This window comes from Ammospiza nelsoni, chromosome 22 (assembly GCF_027579445.1).
Source record: "Ammospiza nelsoni isolate bAmmNel1 chromosome 22, bAmmNel1.pri, whole genome shotgun sequence".
Classification (NCBI taxonomy): Eukaryota; Metazoa; Chordata; class Aves; order Passeriformes; family Passerellidae; genus Ammospiza; species Ammospiza nelsoni.
The window spans coordinates 8,670,496-8,690,929 of NC_080654.1; the positions used below are offsets into that span (position 1 = coordinate 8,670,496).

Genomic DNA, 20,434 nt, shown 5'->3' on the forward strand with positions numbered 1-20,434 from the left:
CCAACCCATTTGAAGTGAAAGACTGCAGAAATGTGAAGGAACTTTGGACTCAATTATAATACATTTTAATTCAAAGGAGGGTAGGCAGTGTTATCTAATGAATATGTGTTAGGTTTTTTGGGATTTATATGAATGTGTAAGATATTTTAGATGAGTAGAGATGAGAGAGAGAGCCAGTGGTTCTTCACGCATGTCTTTAGGAGACAACTCCTCGTGTGCCTGGCTGTAATTAACACACCACCTCCTACCTTTAACTGTGGGGAGTTCTATTCCACACCTCATTTGCTGACCGCGGCAGGAACGCTTCCCTGCTCCAGCAAGAACATCCGGGCTCTGGACGTCTCTGGGCGCTGCCAGGACATTCCTTTCCTGGAGGCACCTCCGCTCTCGGCTGCTCCTCGTGGGGGGCAGACAAGACTGCTGGTGGAGAAAGGAACCTTTAACTCTGTATAAAGTAACCCGTAAGGCGTATGCAGGGGAAGGGCTGTTCACAAGTCACACAGAGATGTCCTGTGCACGACGTACGCCTGTGCAGTTTGGGCTTGGGTCTGGCTGATGGCAGAAAGGATTTGCTGTGTCAATAAGGACCTGCTAGGAATTCTGGGGGTGAATTGAGCAAATCCTGTTTTATTGCTGCTGTTTTTCCTTTGTGTTGTAGTTGTGGTTGTATTTTCAGTGTGTGAATGTTTGAGGAAGATGATGTGGGTGGATGCCGATGTGGTGTATGGTGTGTGTTGTGTTGAGAAGAGTGAGCTCTCTGTCCCCTCATAAAGAGATATTCCCTTCCCGGTGAGCCTGTGTGTGTGGACTTTCTAGTTGCAGGGATTGGTACTCCCTGTGACACCTGGTGCTTGGGTATACAGGGGGGTTGAGTGGTTTTTCTCCCACACTGTGGTCATTTGGGACTGCACGGTTGTGTTTGGGGAGATTTCAGGATTTTGTTTTCAACAAGTGCAGCAATTTATGCAGAAAACTACAGTGTGGTGATTTATTATGCTGAACTATGGCAGTTCCTTTCTACTGCCCCCCTCTCCGAGCATTTACAGTCTCCTGCCACGAGGAGGACACTCTCTTGCCTCCCCTGGACATCCTCTTTCCTTTCCTGGACGCTCCCTTTCTCTCCTGGAGCTGTTCTCCATTAAAGCTGTGGGACTTTGGTCCCGGGAAGAGAGAGCGCCTCTCGTCTTTTGCTTTTGTCTTTGTCAGTGTCACTGGGCCCAGAGCTCGCCAAACTGATCCCCCACCAGATGAAAACTGACAAATGGTCCCATATACACAGCTCAAAAATTGGCCACATTTTTGATGGACTTCAGTGTTCGCCACATTTTGGAATTCCCTATTCCTACACAGGTCAGGCAATTGTTGAAAGGACGCACCACACTCTAAAACCATTCTACAACAAGAAAATGGGGAGTGGCCCAAGCAACACCCCAGATGAGGTTGAGCAAAGCTTTATATGTCTTTATGTTTTTAATAGCTCATTTGCAGGAACTAATCCTCCAATTTTTAGGCACTTTTCAAACAGCACACAGGAAAAATTGAAAGAAAATCCTTCAGTTTTGATCAGAAACCTTGAGTTAGGACAAACTGAAGGACCATTTCCACTAATCACTTGGGGCAAAGGGTATGCTTGTATTTGCACAGGTGCCGGACCTAAGTGGGTCCTGGTGAAGGATGTGAAACCGTCTCATACACAAGAGCACACCGACAATTCCACCAGCAGGGAAACGAGCACGCAGACGTGAGCCGCACGGAGAAGCTACGGTGCATGCCAGACGTTCCCCGTTCAACCTGGGAAAGCTACAATTCTGGAGTTTGATGTTGATTTTTGGACTGGGAAATGGTTTGTATCATAGAGCTCTTTCAGCAAAAGCGTGGTGTCCATTGTGTTCCAAAGAATTCTAAGATATCCAAATTTGTAAAAATTGAAGGTTAGAGGGACAGTTTAGTGCCCTATAGTTGGCCAGTCCCTGAACAAGCGCTAAAAGATTTGCTTGAGAACTGAAATAGATGGGGAAGCTTTTGCCAAAAAACAGCTGAACAGGAACATGGAGCTTGATCATATGATATACTGGAACTTGTTGGTTTTGCTTGCTTGCTTTTGCATGCATACGTGCCTGTAGATCAACCAAAAACGAAGGTTTGCCTTGCTTTAGCCAAGTCAGCAGGCTCAGACACCGTGTGTTTGACCCATTTCAGCCCAGACAAATCCTTTGCAACACATCTGGTCGGTGTGCCTGTGCCAGCCAAGGAGCAGCCAATACCCAATCATGACAAATATTGGTGTGAGGCTGCCAACGAGACCAATCCCATAACCAGCTGACATCACTGGGCCCCTGATCTTCTTAAAGCACCTTCTGAACCTCAAGAATTGGAATTCTTGGTTCATTGGTGATGGAATTTTGTTCTGAGTTTCAGTACCAGGGAGATCCACAGTTGAATGTTACTCCCCATCATCCTGAGGACAGATACTCCAGTTTGTGGTGCAATTGCAGTACCCCAGTGCCCCCTAAGGGTGAAACTGCTGACGAGTAGATGACCTAGATGAGTCCCCACATCAATTAGCAACAGAATATTGGCTCATTTGTGGAGACAGAGCCTGGCAGGACATTCCCTCAAAAATTAAAGGTGGCCCATGTAGCATCAGACAACTCACTGTGATAGCACCTATCGTTAAAAAAGCCATCAAGAGAAAACACCGAGAAAAAAGATTTGCCCATCATTATAAAGAAAACTGTAATAGCAATTTCAGACCCTAGGACCCTGCAAAATGAGGTACATTGAATTTATTTCTACATCAACTTGCCTTGGGTGAGGCATTGAAACCATGACACCGATTGGGGTGTTGGCTGAAGAAAGAAGACAGTGCTACTTCCATTGCAATTAGTGACATGAGGACTGATGTTAGTGCTGTCAGACATGCAACCTTACAGAACAGAGCAGCAATTGATTTCCTTAGCAGCCATTCCATGTGTTCAGTGTCACCCCCATGTTCAACACTGTCACTGTCAGCTTTGACAGCTTTTGGACTGTGTTTGAGAAGTCAATTTTTTCTGACTGTTGAAGGGCTTTGGGGCCCAGAGTTCTTGTTAGGAACAAGGGATTAAGTGTGTGAGCCATGGAGTTGTTGGACCAGGTGTTTTGTCTAAGTGGTGAGAAGGGTTTCTTCCTTTCTGTTTCTCTTTCAAGGGGAATATTAATGTTGCCCCTGAGTCCTCAGGAGGGGAGCCTGTGGACAGAGCTGCAGCAGAGGGAGCTTTGCCTGGCACCGAGAGCTGTGGGAACAATCCCCAGGAGCCCGAGGAGCCTGGTAAGGACAGAGCCCCCACTGGTTTAGAGAGGGGTGAGATGGCTGCTCTGAGCCTGCCTCTGGCAGGGAGGGAGATGAGAAGGCTTGAGTTCCTGTCTGCAGCCTTGGTGCTTCCTGGTGCCTTGAGTTCAAATCCTGCACTGGCACAGCCTGCCTGAGCCCTGCCCTCCACGCTTCTCCAGAGGCTCTGACACTGAGTCCTCTGAGGGAATCCACAAAATTAGAGAGTTTTGGGAAAGCTGCAAAGGCAGGTCTCAGATACAGCAGAACTGTGATTAGAGCCAAGCAGCAGCCGTCAGATAGGTCAGCAGAAAACTTATTTAAACTGCAGAAAAGCAAGGACAAATAGAACAATGGTCTGTGTATTAACGCTGGTCTAGAATAAATCTCCAAGCTACAGAAAAGTTTATCTAGCAAGATATTGGGAAGGTTGAAGCTTAATAATGCAGCTCACTGCATTGTGTTTTAAGGCTTACAAGTAGGTATTGTCTTCAAAATAAACAAGCACTGTTTTAACCAAAGGTACCTGTGCTTATAGTGATTGGATCCAACTACTGTCAATATGCTTTTGCTTTGTGTGATTGGTCAAAAAACTTTTAAAGTAAGTTTTAACATTAAGTTCCTGGTCTGCTGCCTGGGATGTGAGCTGCTGGCATCTTCCCATTGTCATAACCACGTAATGAGTCTGATGCTGGAAAACAAACAGCTCGAGGCGCGTTCCTCAGCAGCCCCGGCCCGCTCGGGATTTCTACATAGCCCCTGCCAGCGTCAAATGGCACGGCTTGATTTGCAGGGCAGACAGTCTTAAACATCTGCAATATCCTATCAGAGTCCTAGTTTGGCTTAATTCAAAGAAAGAGGAGAGTGCACCCAACACTGACCACTTGTTAGGCAATATCTTCCACCTTGCCCTTGTACCCCTACAGAGAGGCTGTCTGCAAAATGCCCAGAACACCCTCCAAATCTGCAGCAAGGCCAGGAAAAGCAGGCAGAGAATCTTTCTGTTCTCAAGGTCCCCCTTCCTAGGCGACTTGACCCTTTCTACCTGATTCTCACTTGAGATCTACCCATGATAGAGCATTGCAGGAAAACACTTTAAAGGGTCATTAACCAGAACCTGCTTGGAAAGCAAGGGTAGAAACTCTTTCCCTCCCTGATGGGATGCGGGCTGGCAACTGCTGCTCTGAAGATGTGCAGCTGCTCCTGTCTGGAGAGGCCATGGAAGGGCTGTGATGGTCTATGGGAACCAGAGGAATGATGAGCTCAGGTTGGCATTTGAGCTTCATGGGAACAAGCAGAATGAAGAGCTCACAGTGGAGATGAAATTTGCCTGTGCCTGGCTCCTCCAGTGAAACCCCAAGAAGTCCAGATGAAGCAAACACCTTCTCCCAAGAAGCTAGGAAACCTCAGAGTCCTGAGCACCTGCACTTAGCCTGGAAAGGCCGGGAGGCAGCTCTAAATCCTCAGGTGAGGCAGCACTGAGGTCCTGGTATGAGAGCGCTGTGTAGCAGTGCTGTCCAGAGCCACTGCCAGGAAGTTCTGGGAGCTCCAGTCTATGAGATTCAGTTCTACAATTTGAAAGAGCAATGCAGGTCACACCATGCTTGGCTAGAGAGCCCTGCCCTTCACCCGTGCTGCTGCAGCAGGTGTGGGTGCACATGTGCACACACACACGTGCAGGTGAGGGGCAGCCTTCTGAGTGTCACTATGCCCAGCTGCTGGGGCCAGGTACCCTGCTCCAAGGCATCTACACTGTGCCCTAGACCACTCTCCCGCTAAGGCCACACAGGGACACTCCAGAAGGGGTCTGTGCTAGCCTGGGTACACCAAGTAATACAGATAGCCCAGTTACACTGTCCTAGGAACAGCAATCCAGTGCAGAATGTTCTGGATGCCCAGCACTCAACCCTGTAGCCGACTTAGAGTAGTCGTTGAACATCTCTGGTGCATCCAAGACCCGTTCTGGCTTTGAGGGAATATTTCTGCTATTCTTCCTGCTGGATCCAGGTGCCATTTTCTGACTGTAGAGCACTTTCAGCTTATTCTGACAGCCTGTGTGCAGGGGAACAGTTTTGTTAACCTGAGTTAGTTTCCTCCCAGCTGCTCACCCAACTAGGAATCCCTTGGAGTGAAAATGAAGTCCTAAGAGAAACACTCACAAGCCTGCAGTGCACTAAAATCACTGGCAGTATGAACTGCTGAACAGGGGTGAGCTACAATTTCCTCATTCATGGAAACAAATTTGACAAACACTTGGGTTTTTGAATCCCAATATATTTAGTTGCAGTTTAAGCTAGAAAGTGCACAGAAGAGGGTTTGATGCTCTTACAGACTTCATGAAGGTTTGGAACCTGCAGTATAGGTGAACGTTCACTGACATCTTTTCATAAAAATCCTTTCTTTAGGATTTTTCCCCTTCTGAGAAGCTGTGGCCTCAGCAACAAAAGGTAAACAATGGTTATCTGCTGCTGGGGAATGCAACAGGTGGATGTGTGATTGGTCTCAGGTGGATGTTTGGATTTACTGACCACTCAAGGCAGAGCTAGGTCTTGCTCTCTGCTTAGACACAGCCCTTTGTTTATTCATTCTTTCTCTATTCTTAGCTTAGCTAGCTTCTGAGAACTTTCCTTCTATTTCTTTTAGTATAGTAATAATGTAATATATATCATAAAATTATAAATCCAGCCTTCTGAACATGAGGTCAAGATTCTCGTCTCTCTCGCCACCCTGAAGACCCTTGCAAGCCCTGTAACAGGTGACCAACTGGCAGTCATAGCAACTCTCCTAAATAAATTCACTGTAACTGGTATGCCCTCCCTCGACCTCAGGAACCTTGAGAAAGGAGACTCCAGCCTGTACAGCTCTCAGAAACCAGTTGATTTCTCCTGTGACCACACACAGAGCCTCTGTGTTGCTGTTCCCCAGACCTGATCTCCCCTGCTGATTCAGCTCACACAGAGCCTGTATCACACCTTCTGGAGCATTCTGTGGTTTTCCTCTGAGGTGGAGGATTTTTGCCTCTTCTACATCAAAACCATTCAGATTCACTGCCCAGGCTTTCTGTTGCTCCTACAGAGACAAATCACCCTCAGTGCAATGCATTTAAAACAATTCCCACACTGCAATTTGAACAGACACCTAAGTCCCCTTCTCTTAGAATCTGAAGATGTTTGCCTGTGCTGCAAGGGTCAGTCACACAGAGGCAGGTCAAAGCACTTTTCCTCAGACTGTCATACATCGTCCTGCTCACATTTTCACACAATGGCAAATTCAGTGTCATTGCCAGTGGGAAAAGCCACAGCCACAAAGCGACCAAATGCTTCACAAACAGATTTCAGAAGACAGTGTAAAACATTCCAGAAGTGTTCCCTGTGGAGACATTGTCCTAGAATAGCTACCACCAGCAGTTTCACTTTGCATAGGCTCACAGCTTTGTGTTTGTGTTGCCTGCTACATTTTAAAGCCTCATTAGTCAAAAGCCAAATTTTGCTACCAGAAGCAGCATAGGCTTCGAGTGCATGGCAGTCTCTACAGCTTCAGTCTCATCCTAGGCTCCTGAAGCCCAGAGCTGCAAGTAGTGATGGCTGGGACTTGTCAGTCCCGTCTGCCCACTTGATAGAACCTCTTGTTCACTGCTCTGTAAAGGGGCAGGAAGGAGTAGCGGTTGTTGAAGCAATTGTAACTTAGCAACATGCTCACCTTCTTGGTAGGGGAATCCGCAGCAGGGTCATTCTCTTTGCTTAGGAGGAAATTTGCCATCTCCATCTGCATGGTGCTGCGTTTGGGAATGTAGCGATCCCCCCCGGCCTTTGTGGGGTAGCTTTGAATTTTGGCTCCAGATTTACCTGCATTCACATATGAAAAGATTGTCTTACAGCTATTTAAAAGCCTGCATTAGAGCTTTCACGGGAGCAAACCCAACACTCTTCCACATCACACCCACCAGACAAGTAGGACTCTGAGGTCTCACGCCACACAGTCACAACTAACTTATATTTTCCTCCCTGCCACCAAGTTGGTTAGGGACAGTGTGGTGCAACTCCTTGGGTCTAGTGCAACAATGCCAGAGTCCAGAGATAAGGGGAAGATACAAAAGCGCTCACAGGATGTAAAGCTGTCAGCTGACAGTCCCGCCCACACTCGTCCTAGCATACAGCTGTGCCAGCAAGGCTCAGCTGGGCGAACAGCAGCTCGCCAGCCCCAGCGCTCAGAGCTCTGCCCCTCATGCTGGCAAGGAGGTGGGTGGCTGTCAGGAGCACAGCCCACCTCCTCCTGCCTGAGCAGCAGCCGGTAGGGCAGCGTGGCAGGGAGCCCAGAGCCCCATGGCTACGGACAAGCAGCCTGGGCGAGGCTCCCGCACTCAACCTCTGCCGCCGGTGGCCGGCGCTCACCGGCTGTCGTGGACGGCGTCTTGCTGGAGCTGTGGGAGCGATTGCCCGGCTTCACGGGCCACACGCCGACGGGGCTGGGCCCGGGGCCGCTCTCCTTGGCCTTGCGCTGCCATGGCGCAGGCGGCGCGGTCGGGATCAGCGTGTCCAGCTTCAGCAGCCCGTGCAGTTCCGCCTCCAACAGGAACTGCGCCGTGGTCCTGCGGGCGGGCGGGGTTAGCCGTGCCCAGCGGCCGGGCTGAGCCTGCTCCGACAGCCCCCCCGGCCTCCCCACCACCGGACCGTGCAAGCGCTGCGGCCGCTCCTGCCCGCCAACGCACACCCCCACTCTCCCCAGCCGCTCCTCGGGACACTCCGTCAGCCGATACGCCCTCCCTCCCTCCGCTCCTCGGGGGTCCTTGATCAGCCGGCACCTCTTCCAGCCGCTCTTTGGGGCTCCCTCCGATAAGCAACATTCTCCCTTCCCCTGCCCGCCTCACCACAGCCTCCCCGCTCGGGACTGCGCCTGCAGGCCGCCTCTCCGGCCCTGTGGCACGCTCACCTCCGCAGCGCCGCCGCCGCTCGCCCGCCCCGCAGCATTTCAAACGGCGGGCGGACGGGGCCCCGCTGGGCCGCTTCACACCCAACAGCCGCGCACTGCCCGGCGACGGCCGCGCGACGCAACGCGATTGGCTGAGCCGCGGGACGGGGCGGAGCGCTCCGCACGTGAAGTGAGGGGGCGGGACCGGAGGCGGGACCAGGTCTTGCTAAGGCGGGGCGATCCGCGCCGGGGGCGCGGCGGCGCAGGAGGGACCAGGCGGGGGCTCGGGGGGAACAGGAGTTTATAGCGGGGTGGGGGCGGTCGTGGCTGCCCGCGGCTCCCAGCCGCTCATGAGCAGGTAGGACTGGTTGGCCATGTCGGTGCTGGACAGGCGGCCCCCAGAGTGCTCCGGCTGCGGGCCGGGCAGCACCTCCAGCAGGCAGGGCAGGACGGTCTCCTCCGGCGGCTGCTTTTCGAAGGCATGGCCTGGGGCGACATGGAGTGGACGGGGTAGGGGCTGCCCTTCGAGCTGCCCCTGGGAGCAGCTGAGTCGCCCTGCCCACCCACTGGCCTGGCCGTGCTTGCTGCTTTCCTGGAGGAAGCTGCCCAGAGCACGGTGCAGCTCAGGAACGGGCGGCCGGAGTTTCGGCTTCATGTTGCTGGGTACGCAGGAAGGGGCATCGAATTTACCCTCAGACTTGAGGTGCCCTAATGCCCCATTCAAGTTGCCCAGGCTTGGTGCTGGACCCCCCCGCCTGCCCCCGGCACAGCCCTTACCTGTAGAGGGAGGGGAAGGTGCAACACAGCCCCAGGAGCGCTGCTGAGAAGAGCAGCGGCACCACCGTAACACTGGGGATGAGCCAGCCTGCATCGGCGGAGGAATGCCGGAACTGTAGCCTTTCCCAGAGCCACCATCTCTGAGCCCCTCGCAGCCCCCTGCCCCGTGCCCCCCTCCCCATTTCCAGCACTGTCTGCCTCTTGCCCTCAGCCGTGAGGCTTCTGCGGCCGCAGCCTCCAGCCCTGCCCCTTACCCGCATCGGCCACGGCATCAACCACAACGGGTTTGGTCCCGGCGCTCCAGCTGCCCCGGTACCACGGCCCGCTGGGTTGGGCCCGCACCTGCGCGGGGTAGCGGGAGCCTGGCCGCAGGTCCAGGACCTCTTTCCTCGCTGCTCGCGGAACCTGCAGGACCTGCGGGGCAGAGCCGAGCCGGAGGCATGGCTGCTGTGGGCTGGCACCAAGGGGCGGATCCCGCTTGGCCCGAGCCCGCGCCTGCCGTGTGTCAGCAGCGGAGGGGGGCAGCGCTGCTCGGGCTTCCCTGGGCAGGCCTTGCCTTCCAGTCATGGCTTTTCTCCATGGCATAGCGGACCTGGTAGTCCAGCTGCTCTGCAGGCAGCTCCAGGGGCGGCAGCCACTGCACGCTCAGCCGGCCCTGCGACACTGTTGCCTGCACAAGCTGTGGGGCATCTGTGAGCCTTGCTGGTGTTGGGGATAGGCATTCGTCGCTCCTGTGAAACGGGACATGGGACACTGTGTCCCCTGTGAGCCAAGCAGGGGCTGCGGTGGCACTGGGACTCACCAGCCTGGTGCAGCCAAAAGGGCTCCTTGAAGTAGCTGAGTGTGGGCAGCATGTGGGTCCTGGTGACATTCACCAGGACAGAGATGGCACTGCCAGCCTTGGGCTGGAAAGTGCAGGCATAGGTGCCCTGTGCCCCCCTGCTTACCTCCTCGCACTGTTGCCATGCATCTTCCCTGTGGGAGGAGTGGGGAGCCAGTCAGTCTCACCAAAGCAAACCCACAGCCAGCATTCCTCCTGCTCTTCCCCAGGAAAGCTACTGCTGCTTGTAGTTGGAGGTGCAATGTGGTGAGGGGGTATGAGATTGGTGGTGGAAGGGCAGGACAGAGCAGGGCATGGGCAAGGGGCCCAGTGTGGGATATTGGGACACAGCAGGACCAGTGGTCTCTGGGATGTGCCTGCATGGGTGCCACCTGCCTGCCATGCCCCTTACCTTGTGCCAGCCCTGCTCGGAGGTGGCCGGTAGAGGAGCTGGTGGGAGCTGTGGGGCTCTGCAGGGTCCCAGCTCCACTCGCAGCGCTCGTGCCGCAGGTAAGGGGTTCTGCAGCACAGCCCGATGTCTCCTGGGCAGGGAGAGCCAGGACAGGGAGGGGGCTGCTTCCCCTTGGCCCCCCAAAACTTGGGAGTTACACCTTGCTACAACAGGACCCCCACCCCAGCAGCCCCAGGCGTGGGTGCCTCCCTGCTGTTGCTGCCAGCACCCTGCAGAGGGGATGGCTGCTCACCGGAGGAGTGGGGGGTCTCTGCAGCCAGAGCCTGTGACCAGGGCCCCCAGACGCCATCCATGGAGGTACCGTCGGGCTTGCTGCACAGCTGGATGTGGTGCCTCACCCCTGGCTCCAGGCCCCGGAGCACCACCCAAGTGTTGGCCTGGACCAGCCTCTGCAGGAGAGGGGCCAAGCTGAGGAGCAACTGCAGGCTCCAAAGGCCCATGCCCATCCCTGACACCTCCAAGGACCTGTCCCAGTGCTGCTCATTTCAGAGGGTGCTGCCTTGGTGGAGAGAAAAATCAATCTTCTGCCTTTCAGGGAGCTGAACGAGAAGGGACTCTTCACCATCCAACACCTGGCTGGGTCCCATTCAGAGGTCCTGCTTTGAAGCCTCCGTCAGGTTTACTTGGCAGTTACCAGCGAGGTGAGAACATTGTTCTGAATTGTCCCCTATACTTCATACACGGTGTGTAGAGTAGGTATGTGCTTGTGCTGGAAAAGAAATTAAATTTAGCAAAATATTTAATTATAGTGAGTTGTGTGTGAAACTGGTTTGTTAAAAACTAGTTTTGTAGCCGTTGAAAAGTGTGTTGAGTTTTGTGTGTGTAACCTAGCAGGTAGTCTTAGGGATTTAATAAATAATTAAACTAGTGCAGGAAAGTAAGAATGCTAACGTGTCTGGAGGCAGCATACAATGCTCTTAGAATAAGATAAGCAGAGGATTAATGATCTTGTTTGTGAACCAAGGAATCTATCACAAGGGGTCTGTGACCAGGCAAGGGGAACGGGGAAACTGTTTCTTGGAGACTTTGTTATGAACCGCATGTATAAGAGGGAAGCGCCCACACGTGAATTTGGGGGCTCGGATTTTGGGACGTGAGTCCCGCAGTTCCCCGGGCCCTTAATAAAGCACCCACAAAACTTATCCGAGTTTTGTGTCATCTATCAATCGGGCAACAGTTTTCTGGCGACCGCGGCAGGACTCCAAGGGCTGCTGGGGCGGTTCGCGTCCCGATCCACTCCAAGCCGGCACCGAGCACTTCTCGGGGAGTAATCGGTCGTACCCGACACCCTGTGCCTGTTGGACAATTGCCAAGGTGAGCCCGAAGGTGCTTTATATTGGAAAAAGGTGATAATTGGATTTGGATTTGGTGGTTGGTAAAAAAGCCTAGGCTCCGGCCATAAGACGTCTAAGGACGCAGGGCCGGAACTCACCTCCTGTTTGTTTTAGGGAAGGACGGCGAGAAGGTATATTGGTTTAAGGTATATTGGTTTATTGGGATTAATAGTGGAATTAAAGGTTGTCATATGATGTCTTTTAAAACTTTTAAAACCTTAGTGCAAGCCAATGGTAAAATACCTGGAAATACACCATTAGGTTGTATATTGAAACGGTGGAAAAGTGAGGGGTATTATCAAGAATTGGATAAAAGCAAAATGATAGATTATTGTAATCATTGGTGGCCTGGATATGAGATTGGGGAAGTGGGATGGCCGGTGAATGGTACACTGGAATTGGGGATAATGGAATCTTTGATGCAATTTTTAAGGAGAAATGAGAAATGGGATGAAATACCATATTTGGATTTGTTTTTCGTTTTATATCGGAAAGAGGAATGGCAAAAGGAATGCGGTATTTTTGTTTTAGAAGTGAATGATGAAAGGGAGTGTGTGGGATGTAAAGAAAGAAAGGAGCGTAATTTGTATCCTTCAGTCAAGGAAGATTTGTCTTATTGTATAGCACCTCCGAGGGTTCCGGTTGCTCCTAATGTGCCCCCTGCTCCCTCTGCGGATATAGCTATAAAAACGGGATCTAGTGAGAGTGATAGTGATGGTGGTGATTTAGAAAAGAATGAGAGTGTTAAAGGAACTCCGTTAGCAGGGCGGACTCACAAGGGAAGGAAGGGGCAGAAGGGGCCACAGTTAATTGCGCCGTTAAGGGAAGCTGTGGGACCACAGGGAGAAAGGATACTTATAAAGGTGCCTTTCTCCCCCGGGGATTTGGTAATATGGAAGCAATCAGCGGGGAGTTATCGGGAGGATCCTGAAAGGGCGGCAAGGGTGGTTAAAATGGTAATAAAGACTCAGAATCCGGACTGGAATGATTTACAGGTATTATTAGATACTATAATGGATTCCACGGAAAAGGAAATGGTTATTAGAGCCACTAGAGAAAAGGCTCGTGAGGAGATTCGGTTGAGACAACTAAATGAGACAGTTGATGAATTGGTACCAAGTGAGGAACCTAAGTGGGACCCAAACTCTACGGGAGGAATAAGGGCTGTAAAGCGATATCAGGAATTGTTGGTGGAAGGAATTAGGACAGGAATACCTAAGACTATGAACTGGTCTAAGTTGTATTCGGTCAAGCAGGACAAGAATGAGTCTCCGTCTGCCTTTTTAGAACGATTAAAAGACATGGCTCGGAAGTTTACTAATTTAGATGTAGAGGATCAATCAGGAAAACTTCAATTGGCCTTGTTGTTTATGGGGGCAATCACAAGAGGATATTAGGAAAAAGTTACTAAAGCTGGAAGGAGAGGATACTAGAAGTTTGGATAAAATGCTGGAGGTAGCGTGGAAGGTATATAACAACAGGGAAAAAGAAACTGCAAAAAGACAACAAGCTAGTATTCTGGCTGTAATGCAACAGACAGGGGCAGGAGGAAGACCCATTAGGGGTCGAGGTCGAGGAGGAACTAATCGTGGACAGAGGGGGGTTGCCAAGAGGTCGGGGAGGATTTGGGTTTGCACCTAACATGGGGAGGTTGGATCCAAACCAGTGTGCGTTTTGACGACAATTGGGACACTGGAAAAATGAATGCCCGGTTAGAGGAGGTATGGGCATGGGAAACATGGGATTAAGGACAGGTCCAATGGGGAATGCTCCTGTGGGAGGATTCACAGGAGGACCAGCAGAAGTCGCTCAAGCACTAGTTTTGGGAAACTATCAGAATCAAAGCTGACTAGAAAAGGATTTAAGGGTAGTTTTAGAAATAGATGGAAAGGATCAAGAATTTATGGTAGACACTGGAGCTACTTATTCTGTACTCAATAGACAATTGGGACCTTTGAGTGACACAACGGTACAGGTGGTGGGGGCAACAGGGAAGCTAGAGGAACAACCATTTTTACAACCTTTAAATCTTAGGTTTGGGGGGAAGGAATTAGATCACCAATTTTTGTATATGCCAAACTGCCCCACACCCCTTCTTGGCAGAGACCTGTTGTCCCGACTTAATGCGAAAATAATATTTGAAGGGGGAAGGGTGAAATTGGAAATACCTGAGGAACAAATAGCAGGCATTTTTGTAATCAAGGAAGTGGATGCCTCTCCTATTCCAGAAGAAATTGAGCAGGCTGTAGTACCCTGGGTATGGGAGTCAGGGGTCCCCGGAAAATCTAAAGCTGCACAGCCAGTAAGGGTGGAGCTAAAGGAAGGGGCCCGACCAGTGAGGATAAAGCAATACCCCTTGAAGCTTGAGGCAAGGAGGGGAGTAGCCCCGTTAATTAAACAATTTTTGGCTCAAGGAATATTACAGGAATGTGAATCAGAGTATAATACTCCAATTTTTCCAGTAAAGAAACCTAATGGTAAGTACCGTTTGGTACAGGACTTAAGGGCTATTAATGAAATAGTGAAAGACATACATCCAGTTGTTGCTAGTCCTTATACCTTGTTAACATCTGTATTGGAGGAGTTTAAATGGTTCTCAGTGATTGACCTTAAAGATGCCTTCTTCTGCATCCCACTGGCAGTAGAGAGTAGGAAATATTTTGCCTTCGAGTGGGAGAGTCCTGATTTTGGGAGAAAGAAGCAGCTTATGTGGACGAGACTCCCACAGGGATTTAAATGCTCCCCTACTATTTTTGGAAACCAACTGGCCAAGGAGCTGGAGGAATGGAAGATAACCCAGGTAACAATATCCCCATCCTTGTATGTAGTCCTGCAGTACGTGGACGACATTTTTCTGGCTACTAAGGAAAGGGAAATGTGCGTGGAATTAACAATTAAATTACTCAACATGCTTGGCCAAGCAGGGTATCAGGTTTCTAAGGAAAAAGCTCAATTGGTCAAAAATAGCGTTATTTACCTCGGTTGTGAGATCACACAAGGGCAGAGACATTTGGGAGTAAACCGAATAGAGGCAATATGTGCTATTCCTTTGCCTCATAACCATCAGGAATTGAGATCTTGTCTAGGAATGGTGGGATGGTGTCGACTGTGGATCATGAATTTCGGTCTCCTAGCCAAGCCACTATATGAGGCCTTGAAGCAGCATCGGTTGGAGTGGACGACACAGCAAAAGAAGGCCTTCCAGGAATTGAAGCAGGCACTAAAGGAGGCCCCAGCCCTAGGACTCCCTGACCTGACCAAGGAATTCCAGTTGTACGTGAATGAGAGGCAAAAACTGGCATTGGGGGTCCTCACCCAGAAGGTGGGATCCTGGAAGAGGCCAGTGGGATACTTCTCTAAACAACTGGATTCGCAGACCCGACCTAAAGGATGAACCATTGGAAGAACCTGAATGGGAACTATACACTGATGGATCCAGTTTTGTCGAGAATGGGACTCGCTATGCCGGGTATGCAGTGGTAACATTGGATCAGGTAATAGAGGCAAGGGCTTTGTTACCTGGAACTTCGGCCCAGAAGGCAGAGGTGATTGGACTCACCAGAGCCCTGTATTTGAGCAAGGACAAAAGGGTTAATATCTGGACAGATTCTAAATATGCCTTTGGTGTGGCTCATGTACATGGGGCATTATGGAAGGAAAGGGGGCTTTTGAATTCACAGGGAACCAACATCAAGCACCGGGAAGAAGTGCTACAGCTACTGGATGCTATACACAGTCCCAAAGCAGTTGCAGTAATGCATGTTAGAGGACATCAGACTGCGGAAGGAGACGTTTACAGAGGAAATCGATTTGCTGATGTTACAGCACACAAGTGACATGGGAAGTATGGACTCAAATGGCATTGGTACCGGTAAGAACAAATCTGGCTACCCCATACCTGAATCAGGAGCCCAAATATTCAATAGAAGATGGAAAACTAATAAACTTGCTAGGGGCACAGAAGAATCAACTTGGGTGGTACATTACACCAATGGGACAAATAGTGGTACCTACCCGCATAATGAAATTTATTTTGGAATCAGAACATAATAAATGTCATTGAGGGGCAGAGGTATTGGTAAAATTTTTGAAGAATGAGATAATCTCTAATCAGATGTTAACAATGGCAAAAAGAGTTAATGCAATGTGCCCGGTATGTTTGAAAAATAATCCAGTAGTTAGGAGACAAATACAAATGGGAAAGTTGCAAGTCGGGCCACAACCAGGAGATTACTGGCAAGTTGATTTTTCTGAATTGCCTAGGGCACAGGGATACAGATACTTGTTAGTGTACGTATGTACATTCTCAGGGTGGCCGGAAGCTTTTCCATGTAGAACTAATCAGGCTAAGGAGGTGGTAAAAACCTTGTTAAAAGAAATAATACCAAGATTTGGAGTACCTTTAGGATTGTCATCAGATAGGGGTCCGCATTTTATAGCCGGGGTAGTGCAGGAATTAGCACGAATGTTAGATATAACCTGGACTTTGCATACCCCCTGGAGACCTCAGTCTAGTGGGCAGGTGGAAAGGATGAATCAAACCCTGAAAGGACAAATCAAAAAGATTTGCCAGGAAGCTAAACTGCACTGGCCTCAAGCTTTGCCTTTGGCCCTACTCAGGATTCGAATTAAACCAAGGGAAAAGGTAGGCGTAAGTCCATATGAGATATTATATGGCAAACCATATCATGCAACTGTATTAAAAGGGGAGGTACATGTGAGTGGGGACCAGGCGATTGCAGAGTATGTTATGTCACTTAATAGAATTCTTTAAGAAATACGTTACAGTGAAATAGACCGCTCACGCTGGAGAATTCTGTCCACGACATCCAGCCTGGGGACCAGGTGTACGTCAAGAAGTGGATCACGGATCCGCTACGGGAATCATGGAGCGGACCCCACCAGGTGATGATGACGACCTACACGGCAGTGAAGGTCCAGGGGATGGATGCTTGGATCCATTACACCAGGGTAAAGAAGGCACCGTTCCAGTGGGAAACCCAGATAGTGTCTCCAACCCGGATGATCTTCCGCGCAAAGCCGCCTTCTTAATTATATTACTGCTAGTGATCATGAGACTATTACCCGTTCAAGGGTCTACTCTAGTACAGGTTGAAGAAACAAAGGTTACAGTCATGGAAGGGATGGATGTTCAATTAACTTGTGTTATCTTTGACAGCCAGAAAGTTGAGGCCGGTGAAGTTATTGCAATATGGCAACGGGGGGCTGAAAGAAGCCGAGGCAAGATAGGAGTCGGTTGGGATCAGGATAAACAACAAGGAAACACGGTACTGAATCTTACCAAGGTAACCACAAACGATACGGGAGAATATACATGCTTGGTCAAAATACGGGATAGTTTTGATTACAAAAGAGTGAGTATGAGGGTTTTGCCATGGACAGGGGATCGTGCTGAAAACATAAAGGTTAATCCAGTATCAATGGCAGTGGACATGTGAGATGGGCCACCTCTCAGAATAAATTGTTCCTTCCTAGTAAGATCAAGATATCAAAGGAACCTTTGGGTCAAATGGTAGAAGCAAAATAGGGAACTGACCTGGGACAGAATAGAGGACGGGACCAGTTGGTGGGAGAAGGAAGGCAAAGGTTGTGGGTGGTCGAGTGTCACTAATCCTAGAATAGGAAATGCATGGTGGAGGCATGACAGAATGATGTTATCCTTACAGAGACACGGTAGAAGGAGTAGACGAGAGGTTAATGATACAATAGAACGCAATACTGAGCAGGAAAACTTAGTGGTAGGATTAATCAGAGATTTTGGGATCATGCAGAATGTGACTAAAATAACAGCTTGCCTGCCATTACCACAGGCTGCAGGTGAACCAATTCCCTGGGGAATAATACCAGTAACCAAAATGCCTGAAACATTCAAGAATGTTTCATGGTCCTGCCAGTCAGTTCCCAAACCAGTAGATGTATGGAGAGATTTGTGTATGACCATTCGGGCTATGACTAGAGAGGAATGTGAAAAGAATTCCAATCATTATGGTTGGATTCAAAATACCAGGAGGTGTTTAATTGCAACCCCAATAGATGAGCCATTCAATACAGTACGAATAAGAACGAAATCCCAACGAAATGAGATGAGTTGTCAGAATGTCACACAGAATTTTGACACCTGGAATAGTTGGAAGACATTATGGGGACCTAGTGTTTTGGAACACTATAATTACCTTGGGGAAGTACAATGGTGCATCCAATGGTCAGGACTAAAGAATCAGTCACATCATAGGGCCCTTCTCACGTCTACATCTTCCCCAGAGTTCAGACCGCAGAAAGAGGATTGGAATTGTACTGAGGTTTTTACATGTGATACACCGGAAGACCGAATTGGATTGGTACCGGTGAAAATGGCATTAAAGTGGGGATGCGAGTGTAGGGGGTATGATCACACGGTTAGCAGAGAGTCCATGGATGGACCTATAGATTGCAGATCTACTACTGTGCATAGCCCTGGAAATTTAGTCTGGGTGTTGGGACACGGACAGTGGACCACACATTTACCTCTAGATGGATCAGTAACACAAATCACCCTAGGGGTTCCCACATTGTGTCCATACTGGAAACAGAATAGATTGATCCAAAGGAAAGGACTCAGAAAGAGGGAAGAATCCCTAGAGGAGCAGTGGCATGAACCTGGCTCAGGAGTGCAATTTGGATGAATATTGGAGTCATTATTCCCTCCGGTAGCGACATATCGAAACAGGGAAATGCTCAACAATTTGTTAGGACAGACAGAAAGGTTGGCAGCAGCTACTAAGAAGGGATTTAAAGATCTAAATTTGCAATTGCAAGCTACATCAAGAATGACCCTACAAAACAGAATGGCATTGGATTTGCTACTGTTAAAAGAGCATGGAGTTTGTGGTTACCTGAGTAGGAGAATAGATCATTGCTGTGTACACATTCCAAATGTTACACTTGAAGTTGAGAAAGATATTTCTCAAGTGGCAGAACTGGAAACAAAAACCAAGGAAATTGAAAAGGAAGCACAGCATAATTGGATAGGAGCAGTATTTGATTCTTTGGGGCTTCACCTGTCTGGCTGGATTACGCCTGCTATAAAATATGTACTAATGTTTTTAGTATTTCTAGTGACTATATGGATTGTATATAGATGCCTCTTAGGTGTGATCGAAAAGGAAAAGAGGCGATCTCTCCGGTTGCTGAAGGCGATGACCCGCGGGCGGCAGAATGAGGAACACTCCCCACCTCGTTATGAAGATGTTACTGTTGATTGAGCATCCTTGCAGCAGGACTGAAGGATGCTCAAAAGGGGGGAAATGTTGGAAAAGAAATGAAATTTAGCAAAATATTTAATTAAAGTGAGTTGTGTGTGAACTGGTTTGTTAAAAAGTAGTTTTGTAGCCGTTGAAAAGTGTGTTGAGTTTTGTGTGTGTAACCTAGCAGGTAGTCTTAGGGATTTAATAAATAATTAAACTAGTGCAGGAAAGTAAGAATGCTAACGTGTCTGGAGGCAGCATACAATGCTCTTAGAATAAGATAAGCAGAGGATTAATGATCTTGTTTGTGAACCAAAGAATGTATCACAAGGGGTCTGTGACCAGGCAAGGGGAACGGAGAAACTGTTTCTTGGAGACTTTGTTATGAATCGCATGTATAAGAGGGAAGCACCCACACGTGAATTTGAGGGCTCGGATTTTGGGACGTGAGTCCCTCAGTTCCCCGGGCCCTTAATAAAGCACCCACAAAACTTATCCTAGTTTTGTGTCATCTATAAATTGGGCAACACTTGTTCATCTCCATGTGTGCTCAGGGTCTGCCTTCATTTCTGGTTTTAGACCTGAGATTTCTAATTTCTGTCAGCTATCTGTAGGATCTGTGGGCACATGCAGCTGTATTTACTGCCAGGTCGGGTATCTGACACTCATCTTTGAGTGCAAATGCAGAAGCTGAGACACTGATGATGTTATTTCCCAGAGTCCCAGTCTCTGCCCAAGCTGTAATTCAACACTGCAAATTATTCTGTAGACCTGAGCCTGTGTTTTCTGTTTCCTGGCTGAGTGCTTCAACTGCTGGTGTTGCTTTTTGGAACAGGAGCACCTGACTCTTTTATCTTTATGACTTGTGCCTTGATGATTTGAAAGCAGCCCTTGCTTTAATTTTCTAGTAAAAGGGCCTAAAATGAAAGCTGTGGACATTTAGAAGGGTTTAGTAGAACACTGAATGAAATTTTTATTTTAGGCCTGCAATTAGAAGGTCTAGGCCAGAAACTGGTGCCAGAGTAAGTGCCTTTCTGTGCTTGCGCTCTCCTTCTCTTGTAATTTTATCTTCCTCTGGATACAATGGGAAGTGTTGTCATTTCCTGGGACTTCTCCTGAAGGCAACTGGTTTGCTTTCCAAGGTGATTCTTATGTTTCCCCTCATGGCTTCCCCAGGTGACCAACCTCCGTTCCAAGGTGTCCTGCTCTACCATTGTCACTCTGGGAGAGCTCTCTGTGACCTTGAAGAAGGACATGGACTCTGAGGTGGATGAGGGTGCTCGGCTCCTTCTCCAGATGGTGTCCATCTCCCCAGAATTTGTTCAGAAAGCAGCCAGTCAGACCCTGGGCATCCTGGTGGAGAATGTGACTCCTGCACGAGCAATGACTGCTCTCATGGACATGGGAGTCAAGTAGGTTCTTCTTCTTTTAGTGATATTCTTCACCTTTGTGTGTGTGGCAGGGAGAAGGGATGAGACAGAGAATGGGAATGGTTGGAGGGAAGGGTCCTGTATCCTGCATCTTCTATGAACTCAGTGACTTGATTCTCCAACCAACCTCACTTCTGTC

General features: G+C 49.2%; 1 protein-coding gene across 1 annotated transcript; it reads right to left on the reverse strand.

Annotated features, from left to right (window-relative positions):
* Positions 1 to 6,904: 6,904 nt before the first annotated feature.
* LOC132082859 (thrombopoietin receptor-like) lies at positions 6,905 to 10,727 on the reverse strand. Its single transcript, XM_059487273.1, has 11 exons — positions 10,520 to 10,727; positions 10,228 to 10,357; positions 9,798 to 9,970; positions 9,552 to 9,697; positions 9,250 to 9,409; positions 8,996 to 9,083; positions 8,786 to 8,877; positions 8,554 to 8,704; positions 8,321 to 8,501; positions 7,702 to 8,137; positions 6,905 to 7,155 (listed from the first exon to the last, which is right to left on the reverse strand). The coding sequence occupies exons 1-11, from the start codon at positions 10,725 to 10,727 to the stop codon at positions 6,905 to 6,907; spliced, it is 2,016 nt and encodes a 671-aa protein (XP_059343256.1).
* Positions 10,728 to 20,434: the final 9,707 nt, after the last annotated feature.